The sequence below is a fragment of the Crinia signifera genome, chromosome 7 (genome assembly GCF_055691185.1).
Source record: "Crinia signifera chromosome 7, ASM5569118v1, whole genome shotgun sequence".
NCBI lineage: Eukaryota > Metazoa > Chordata > Amphibia > Anura > Myobatrachidae > Crinia > Crinia signifera.
Genome location: NC_139223.1, coordinates 188,466,547 through 188,476,446, shown reverse-complemented (window position 1 = coordinate 188,476,446; position 9,900 = coordinate 188,466,547). Strand labels below are relative to the sequence as shown.

The following is a 9,900-nucleotide window of genomic DNA, read 5'->3' as shown; positions in this document are numbered from 1 at the left end:
ATCACCTCTAGTAAAATCAGTGTTAACTCAACATTACTAAAATTCTTCTACTCAACATTTTTCTGATCACTGTAATGCACATAATCTTTTCTTTTTTGACCACTTCTAAATTATATGTAACCGTTTTCTGTAAATATTTTATCAGTAAAATGAAGTGAAATTGCAGTACTTACATGCAATGTCTTTAGTTAACACTGGCAAGGAAGAATCACTTGGTGGTCCAACACCAGCTTTGTTTTCCGCGCTCACTCTGAATTCATACTCATTTCCTTCTGAGAGTCCAATAACCTTAAGTCTGAGATCGGAAATTGGTTTCTTTGATGCTCGCACCCATCTTAATCCTTTCTTTTCTCTTCTTTCAACATAATAACCAGTGATTTCACTACCACCATCATCAACTGGTCTCTTCCATGTTATGGTCACAGTATCCTTGGTTACATTTGTTGCTTCTGGTTTTCCAGGAGGACCAGGAGGACCTGATATCATAAAAAAATTGCAATTATATGTAAAACTTATCTACTGAACTGTTAGAGATACTATAATGTTACTTATAGAATTGTGACTTACCAAAACTATCCACCATCTTGACTGGTTCAGACTGTACAGGTTCACCGACTCCATAGTGGTTTACAGCAGATACACGGAAGACATACTCGTTTCCTTGGATTAGCTTGCTCACTACATGCCTGCAGGACTGAATATTTTCAGCTACAAGAGTCCAAAGCAAACGACTGGTTTCTCTCTTTTCCAGAGTGTAAGAACTTATTGGGGAACCACCATCTTCTGAAGGAGGTGTCCAGTTGAGAGTAGCTTTTTCGGCAGATACATTGCTGACATCAATTGGTCCTGGAGGGCCAGGGACATCCAAAACTTTGACATGTACATGTTCTTCTTTTGTGCCGAAAGGATTGCTGGCTGTAATTGTGTACTCTCCAGAATCTTTACGAGATGCATACTTAACTGTAAGTGTGGATGATGTTGGACCTGTTTCAATTTGAACAATATCAGAAGGCTTGAAGTCCTTTCCAGCTTTGGACCATACAGATGTTGGGGGTGGTTTGCCAAGGATGCTTGTAGCTGTCATGACAATGGTATCTCCTGCTTTAACAGTTAGTCCTTCTTTGACTGCTGGATCAATAACAATAGTTGGTGCCTCTGCAAAGATATATGTAAGTGACAGGTAAGAAGCAGTGAAAAAAAAGTGTTACATGTACAACACTAAAACTGAATGACAAGCAACTTTGACACATACCATACTCATCTTTGCACACTACTGTTCCTGTTGTCTCAGATGGAGGACTTATAGCACCTGCTGTATTCTTAGCTCTTATTCTGAATTCATATTTTCCACCTTCTATTAAGTCGTTGACAGTGAATGCACATTCTTGAACATTTACGTGATTGGCCTTCATCCAGCTCTTTGCTGGTAGGTCACGTTTCTCAATGACGTATCCAACAAGCTTATGTCCACCATCATACTTTGGTTCTGTCCAGATCAGAGTTGCTGAACTTCTAGTTACGCTGATTACCTCAGGTTTGCCTGGAGGATCTGAAATGAAGCTCTGAGTCAGTAAAACAGTTTTATTCAAATTAAAGGTAATCTAATAAGGATAAGGATTTATAATACTCTTACCAATTGGATCAAGAGCCACAACTGACTCGGATGGGAGGCTAGGTTTACCGACTCCAGCCAAGTTGATTGCCATAACTCTAAATTCATATTCTAGACCTTCTGTTAAACCTGCAACTCTGTAATCTCTCATTCTCAGGGGTGTGGAACTAGCTCTCTTCCAGAGCAGACTGTTTCTTTCTTTGAATTCAATGTGATATCCTAATACACAATGGCAGTGCAAAAAAAATAACATTTCATAAAAATGCATTAAAAGGATCAAAAGTACATACAATATTGAAGATTAGTGTGTTTTTTAAAGACCTAAATATTCAGCTAATAGTTTTACCTGTTATTGGAGAACCACCAGTCTTCCTTGGATCTACCCATGTCAGATTTGCAGAATCATGTCTTATTGTAACAATCTTTGGAGGTGGAGGTGCATCTGGTACATCTAGAAGAAATATAAAAAAGCATGAGATAATCTGGATTCTGTATAGTTCTGTGAATCATTAACATAGTCAAACTGCTAAATTTGACTTACCAAATGGATGCCTTGCCACAATGGATTCGGATTTAAGGCCTTCACCAACTCCATATTTATTTTCAGCACTAACTTTGAAAATGTATTCAGTTCCTTCATGGAGTCTGGTAACTCTGAACGATGTCTTCTGGACAGCAGATGCACATGTTACCCATTTATTGGTCAGAGAATCTCTCTTTTCTAGGATGTAATTTGTAATTTCAGAACCGCCGTCATCTTTAGGTGGGCCCCAAATAAGAGTCACTGCATCTGCAGTTACTTCATCAAACTTGATGGGACTTGTTGGAATGCCTGGCTTTCCAACCACTTTCACAAATACGGAAGACTCCTTGGTGCCAGCAGGATTTTTCAACGTAATAGTGTATTTTGAAGCATCATCTTTCTGGCACTCACGTACCATTAAAGTAGTATTTACTGCAGTAGATTCAACAGATACTCTTCCACTGTCAGTTAAGACTTTATCTTCCCCTTTTTTCCATGTAATTGTAGGCACAGGTTTTCCACTGATAGGGATCTTAAGCCTGAAAGTGCTACCCTCTTTTGCAATGTAGCATAAATCTGGCAAATCTTTCAAGTCTAGATTTGGTGCAACTGGGAAACAAAAAATATATTTAGACAAAAATCATTATTTATTTATTTATTACATGCTTTTCAATGGTTTAACAAATTGTGAGAAATGGCACATACCAACATCGTCCTTGGCCACAATTGAGATTTCACTTGGGGAGCTAAAACCGGCATCATTTTGAGCTGAGACTTTAAAGGTGTACTCCTTTCCTTCTGTCAAATCTTTCATTGTGTATTGAAAATTTTTGGACCTCATTACCTCTCGCCACTTGTCTCCTGTGGTCAAATGTTCCACGACATACCCAATAATTCGACTTCCACCATCACTAAATGGTTTCTTCCATGCAATTGTGCATGATGACTTAGAAACAAGTAGTGCTTTCAGATCTATGACTGGTCCAGGTTTTTCTAAAATAAAATTGAAAATGTTTGCACATGATAGATACATTTGTCTGCATGTGATATGTTTGCTTATAATTATTTTTTGTGAGCATTTTAATGGAGTACTTACCAGAAGCTTTAACAGCATTATGAGTTTCACATGGTTCACCTATGCCATACTCATTTTCGGCCAACACCCTGAAAAAGTATGCTTTGCCTTCTTCTAGATTGGAAATCCTAAAGGATGTTTTAGGGCAGTCAGTGGAAACAGTAGACCAAGCTTTCCTTTCAGCATCACGTTTCTCAACAATGTAATTCTTTACAGGGCTACCGCCATCAATAATTGGAGGTTCCCATGAAATCATGGCCGAGTCCTTGGATGATTCCTTCACGATAAGGTTTACTGGAGGTCCAGGGGTATCTAATTTTTATAAAGAAATAGTAAAAATGAGCATATTTATGAAAAATAGAATTTACAATATCTATTAATAAGTTGTTGTTTTATAAAGAATAACATGTTGGCGCCTTAGTAATCGCTTAGCTAGCATGTGTGATCTCTGTATTTGTGTAGTGAAAGGTTTCTGACTTGTGTAGTGAAAGGTTTTTATGCTAGTGCAAGCTTCGCACGCATCCTTACAGTACTATACTGTAGCTCTCTCACTGCAGAAATGCCAGCTGTTGCGAGAGCTAGAGAAACATGGATTGATGGAGATATGACAGCTGCTGGTGTGAAAATCTGTAACGCAATCAGAGATGAGGGAAATCGAGGGAGTGGATGGAGAAAAAAGTCTGCAATGACGGGCACAATGACAACAGTAGTGACCTGGCAATTTACTAGTCTAAAATACTAGTACAATTATAAATTAATCTGATTAGAAATAAAGATAAAAATGGCATAGCAAAAAAGGCAGCAAAAAAGTAAGTTTCATAAGGAAGGAAATGTTGTAGTTGAAAATTAGTAGCCAGAAAAACATTTATGATAGCAACTATATTTTAGATCACAGGTTCTCAACCCCTTCAGGACCCCACATAGTTCATGTTTTTAAGGTCACCTGTGAATTTTTAAAATGTGACAGTTGGTGATACACAGTGTACCTGCTGGGTGACCTGGAAAACGTGACCTGTTTGGGGTCCTGAGGATCGAGTTTGAGAACCACTTTTTTAGATTATAAATCATTCTTAAATGTGCAACATGCATCTAGTGAACATTCATTTACTACTTACCGAGAACTTTGACAACAATGGTATATGACTTTACACCACTGCTATTCTCCAGGGTTAAGATATATTTGCCAGCATCATACTTGTTAACATTTTCACAGCGTACAAAAGTGTCATGATCTGTTGACTTAATGGAGAGGCCTTGTCGCTCTTTAATGTTTGCATTGAGTTTAGACCAGGAAATCTTTGGTGCTGGGCGTCCTCTGACGGGCACATAAATCCTCATGGTTACACCAGCCATGAGCACAAGAGCTTTCCTCAGGTCAGCATCAAGTTCTCCTTCAGGTGCAACTGTTGTAAAAGCAAATATAAGACATACAGTATTACAGTTTATGCTTAAATAAAAACTATAGGAACAAATAGAAAATTGTTTTAGAAACAGAACTCACTTAAGATGTCTTTGGCCAAATGTTTATCTGGAACTTCACTGGGATCACTGTACCCAATTTTATTCACAGCTGAAACTCTGAACTGGTATTCTGTGTTTTCCATGAGGCCGGTAACAACGTATTTGGTATCTTGCAGGTTTTTCGGCAAATTGCATCGCACCCAGTTGTCTGTATCAGCTCTTTTAACTTCAACCAGATAACCAATTATGGGACTGCCACCATCATAGGCTGGTTTGCTCCAAGACAGACTTACACTGCTGCGGGTTGTGTCAACAACCTTGGGGAAGGCAGGTGGTCCAGGTGGATCTACAAATTATACATACATTACATTATGATGATACTCTTTCAAATGAAAATACATATTTTATGGAATTAGCCTCGTTATGGTTTATTTAGCACTTACACTGAGGATCAAGAGCAATTACTGCCTTTGAGGAGTCGCTAGGCTTGCCTGGTCCAGCTTTGTTCAATGCAGTGACTCTGTATTCATACTCAGTACCTTCTTGGAGTCCTGTTGCTTTAACTGTCCTATCCATGACAGGTGTCTTGGTTACCTTAATCCAGTTGAAAGACTTTGTATCGCGCTTTTCAAGCAAATATCCTGTAATTGGAGACCCTCCATCACTAGCTGGTGCTTTCCAGCTTACGGTCATATGATCCTTTGTTATATTGCTTATTACAGGTGGATCGCATTGTCCTGGTGCATCTGTGAAGATGAACGGAATGTGAAATTTACATCAGATGTTATGAATATTCAATCTGAATTGTTTATAATATTGTTTGAATTTTTTATATAATGAAATTTGTGTGTAAACCTTTAGTTAGTTCTATTATGTCTTGCAGTCTTTGGTACTATAGTTTTAATAATATATTCGTTTAACATTGACAGATCTGTGTATTTAATTCTATATCCACAATTTAATTATTATATAAACAAGTATTCTACTGGACTTTCTTTTTTTATTTTTAACCAGTCAGTGCGATAATCTACAATCAGTGATAAAAGGAATTAAATGATCCATACATGTTAAGATTATATATATATCACTAACAATATATATGAAAATTAACAAATTCAGGGACTATTTTATATAAAATATATATATAAAATGTTAAACTAGAAGGTGACTCTATAAATTAATGTTATACAATATCATCTGTCTTACCGTATGGGTTCTTGGCAATGACAGATTCTGTATAAATAGGATCTCCAACACCATATTTGTTCTCAGCAGAAATGCGGAACTGGTACTCATGTCCTTCAATCAATTTCTCCACACTGCAGCTGTTGGTCTGTATATTTGCAGTGACTTGCGCCCAGTTAGGACGGCTAGTTTCACGTTTGTCAAGCACGTAGTTTGTTATGTCAGAACCACCATCTTCAAGAGGTGGATCCCAGCTAAGCATGGCACGGTCAGAATACATGTGGTTTATCTTAAAAGAAGCAGGTGGTCCAGGTTTATCTGAATCAAAAGAACAAAAACATCATGACATCTATGTGTCCATCCTTTCTTCAAAATTAACTATAATACAACAAATTTGTGAACAGCTGGCTTACCGAGGACTTTAAGCTTGATAGTAGCTGACTTAGAACCACTTGCATTTTCAGCTAGAATAGTATATTCTCCTGTTTCCTTACGGTTGACACTGAACAACTCCAATAGGAAGAGGTTTCTCTTGGATGATATTTTTATACCCTCAGCGGGCTTTACCTCTGCTCCATTCTTACTCCAGGAGACTGTTGGCATTGGTTTACCAAATACTTGAGCATCAAAGCATACATTTGCCCCAGCTTTAACAGTGATGAGAGATTTCATCTGTACGCTTAGGTCGATCTTGGGTGGAACTGCAAAGAGTAATTTAACAGGCTTGAAACTAGTATCCATCATAAAATGGAAAATAAAACTGGATATAGCTACATTATTACTTTAGCATAACAGTCTACTACATGCCAGTGTAAAGTTTACCCTTTAGTTGATTCTAAATTATTTATATCAGGGCTATTCGTGCAAAGGTGTAAATTTACCAATTTGATTTAAAGGGACAACAATAATAAATACTGCTCTTGTATTCAATGGTATTGCACCTTTAATGGTATTGCACCAGCCGAAATTTAAGGAAGAGGTGGCAGCTTTGAAAATCTAAGTAAATTCACCACCAAATGCTCCAATTGATTGTTAATAAATTGCATAGTAGATGGCAATGGGCTGTTTGAGGCAATATGGATATATAAATAAGTTTGCTTCTGCTATTAAGTTCACTGCTTCTAAATATATAATTACCTTAAGTTTTGTCTTATATAAATATTCTATAGAAGTGAACATGTTTACATACCATTTTCTGCCTGAATAGTAACTGGATCTGAAGGTTCAGATGGCCTGCTAATATTGATGGCAGTCTTGGCAATTGCTCGGAACTGATAACGTTCATTTTCCTCCAAGTCGGTGACAGTATATTCTTCTGTTGGAATCTGGGAAGCTGTTGTGTTGCATTTCACCCACTTTTCCCCTGGAAGTTTGCAAGCTTCCACAAGGTAGCCTGCTATTTTGCTTCCACCATCATGCTTTGGGCGAGTCCAGACAAGTGACACCGTGCTTCTGGTGATATCAATCACTTCTGGTTTTCCAGGAGGGTCTGTAAATGAACATTGATAGAGTAAATCTACTGAAAGTACAGTAGATGGCAGTGTGGTAAAGAAGTTTTACTAGAATGTCATTTATATCCTACATACCAACTGGAGTTCTTGCAGTGACATATTCAGTTGGCTTGCTAGGCTTGCTAGAACCAGCCCTGTTTAGGGCAGAAATCCTGAAAGTGTACTCCAAGCCTTCAATCATACCAACACATGGATATTCTGTTGAGCGTACTGCAGTATCATTGGCCTTCACCCACAGCAAGCTGTTTCTTTCCTTGCGTTCTATAGCATAACCTGTAATGGGGCTTCCACCATCATTATCAGGTCTATCCCATGCAACAAATATGCAATCTTTGTTAACCTTGGTAACTTTGGCATTCTTTGGTTCACTGGGTACATCTGAAAATGTTAAAATAAAAGTTATTTTAGATTTTACTTTCGTACATGAATTTATGTTCATCATTCTGTATTGCATCATATGATAACCTTAACATTACAACATTGTACTAATAAATTACTGTGTATACAGTATATATATTTATGTTAATTATATGGCTTGCTCTTGTCTCACTGCTTCCTAAAATGCCATGGGCATTTAAAGACTATATCGTGGAATTAAATGTAGATTAACCCGCAATTAATTGCAATGTTTGGTTTTATTGTCACTATGCTAACACAACCAATCCAATTTAAATTAAGTTAGCATATAGTGAGATGCCACAAAGGTTCCTTACCAAATGGGAATTTAGCAAGAACACGATCTGATGTAATTGCCTCTGAAACTCCGAAACGGTTCTCAGCACGGACGCGGAATATATACTCTTGTCCTGGGACCAGTTTTCCAACACGGCAACTAGTTTTGGTTACTGATGATACAGCGGTAATCCAGTCTCCTCTGCTTACATCACACTTTTCAACAATATAGTTGGTTATGTTGCTGCCACCATCTTCAAGGGGCAAGTGCCATGAGAGTGTGCAGGCATCGGAATCTATTTCAGAAGCTTCAAATGGTGCTTCTGGTGGACCTGGGACATCTGTAGAAACAAAAATAAATCACTTAGGTTTGTTTTCTTTTTTTCTTTACCTGGGTAGAAAGGACAATATGTGATTCCTACATACCCATTACTATTACACGTATTCTTTGGGTAGCAATTCCACTGCTGTTTTCTGCAGATAGAGTGTAGAAGCCACTGTCTTTCCTTGTAACATCTTTTATTATGAGCACTGTGGAATTCTGTCCTTTGTGCACAGCTAGACGGCTTGATGGCATTACATCGACATCCGCTTTCAACCATTTTGAAAAAGGAGCTGGTTTTCCATAAATCTGTGCCTCAATTCTAAGTTTCTGTCCTGCTTTGATTGTAATCACTTCAGGCATTAAGATCTTTGGTGGCACTATAAAATACATATAAGAAATCAATTATTATATATTCATGTGTTCTTCACTTTTAGTGTAAGGCCTATGGTTCCGTTGAATGCTAAAGAAGCATTTTTGTCTAGTTAATTATATATTTTACTTACAGAGCTGATCCTTGATTTCAAATAATCCATCAGCCTCCCTTGGTAAGCTCACTCCAACAGAATTTCTGGCAGCAACTCTAAATTTGTATTTTGTGCCTTCTTTGAGTCCAACAACCACGATATTGAGGTCTTTTACGACAGAATATTGTGTCCAGTTGTTCTCTGGCTGTCCTTCTGTCTGGAAACTTATAACGTAGCCATCAACTTTGGCTCCGCCATCTCTCAGAGGTGGAAGCCAAGCCAATGTGGCGCTGTTCTTTGTCATTTCTGTGACGTCAAGCTTTTTAGGTGGATCTGGCTCACCTGTTAATACACAAAAATGGTTAGAAATAGGCATTAGTTGTGATAATTATTTAATTGGCAATTAAAATCGCATTGTGAAAAGTCCCAAATTCCTAACCAGACAGATTACATTGATCTGTTATCTAACTACAAAGTTTGCAGTTTGTTGATGTAAAAATGTAAATTGCAATCTCACTATGAATTTACCAATGTTATGTGTTGTATAAGACTGCAAAATTTAACCTGTTCATTTTCAATTACATCGCACTTGGTCTATGTTGTTGAATAGTGATAGAAGCAGTCAGGCAACTTTTGTGCATGTTTAAGTCAAGTATGTCAGCTGGTGATGTAGGGCCTGTTTCTGAGATATATGCAGTTCCAATATTTATGAAGTTGAGTGAATACCGACTGACTGCGCAAGTGCCTAGTTTCCCTAGTGATGCCGCTTACATTTGAGGAAAGGTAATGGGGAGTAGCAGCAATAATACAGGCATATTGTAACCATTTTTATGGTGTGTCTAAGCCTACAACTGAAATACCATACTCCCAAACATGGGGCCTGGGGGCTGAGTTTATTACAAAGCAATTTTTTAAATCTAATGGACAAAGCCATGTTGCAATGCAGGTGGGGCAGATGTACCGTGTGCAGAGAGAGTTAGACTTGGGTGGGGTACAGTAGGAGCAAGTTTCATCTTTGCTCCTTTGGCCATGGCTAGCCATGGCTATTCTATTGTTCTCAGCTGCAATACAA

General features: G+C 37.9%; 1 protein-coding gene across 1 annotated transcript in view; it reads right to left on the bottom strand.

The window, feature by feature from the left end:
• The window catches only part of TTN (titin), a 286,949-nt gene that overhangs the window by 51,936 nt on the left and 225,113 nt on the right, over window positions 1–9,900 (bottom strand). Inside the window, exons 280-297 of the mRNA XM_083155111.1 lie at window positions 8,868–9,170; window positions 8,466–8,741; window positions 8,081–8,380; window positions 7,443–7,745; window positions 7,046–7,345; window positions 6,270–6,557; window positions 5,878–6,174; window positions 5,115–5,417; window positions 4,712–5,017; window positions 4,326–4,613; window positions 3,232–3,522; window positions 2,841–3,128; window positions 2,154–2,744; window positions 1,959–2,063; window positions 1,634–1,831; window positions 1,253–1,549; window positions 568–1,155; window positions 174–476 (exon numbers count right to left, since the gene is read on the bottom strand). Coding sequence (XP_083011237.1) covers window positions 174–476; window positions 568–1,155; window positions 1,253–1,549; window positions 1,634–1,831; window positions 1,959–2,063; window positions 2,154–2,744; window positions 2,841–3,128; window positions 3,232–3,522; window positions 4,326–4,613; window positions 4,712–5,017; window positions 5,115–5,417; window positions 5,878–6,174; window positions 6,270–6,557; window positions 7,046–7,345; window positions 7,443–7,745; window positions 8,081–8,380; window positions 8,466–8,741; window positions 8,868–9,170 — 5,625 coding nt within the window. The remainder of the gene's footprint in view (window positions 1–173; window positions 477–567; window positions 1,156–1,252; window positions 1,550–1,633; window positions 1,832–1,958; window positions 2,064–2,153; window positions 2,745–2,840; window positions 3,129–3,231; window positions 3,523–4,325; window positions 4,614–4,711; window positions 5,018–5,114; window positions 5,418–5,877; window positions 6,175–6,269; window positions 6,558–7,045; window positions 7,346–7,442; window positions 7,746–8,080; window positions 8,381–8,465; window positions 8,742–8,867; window positions 9,171–9,900) is intronic.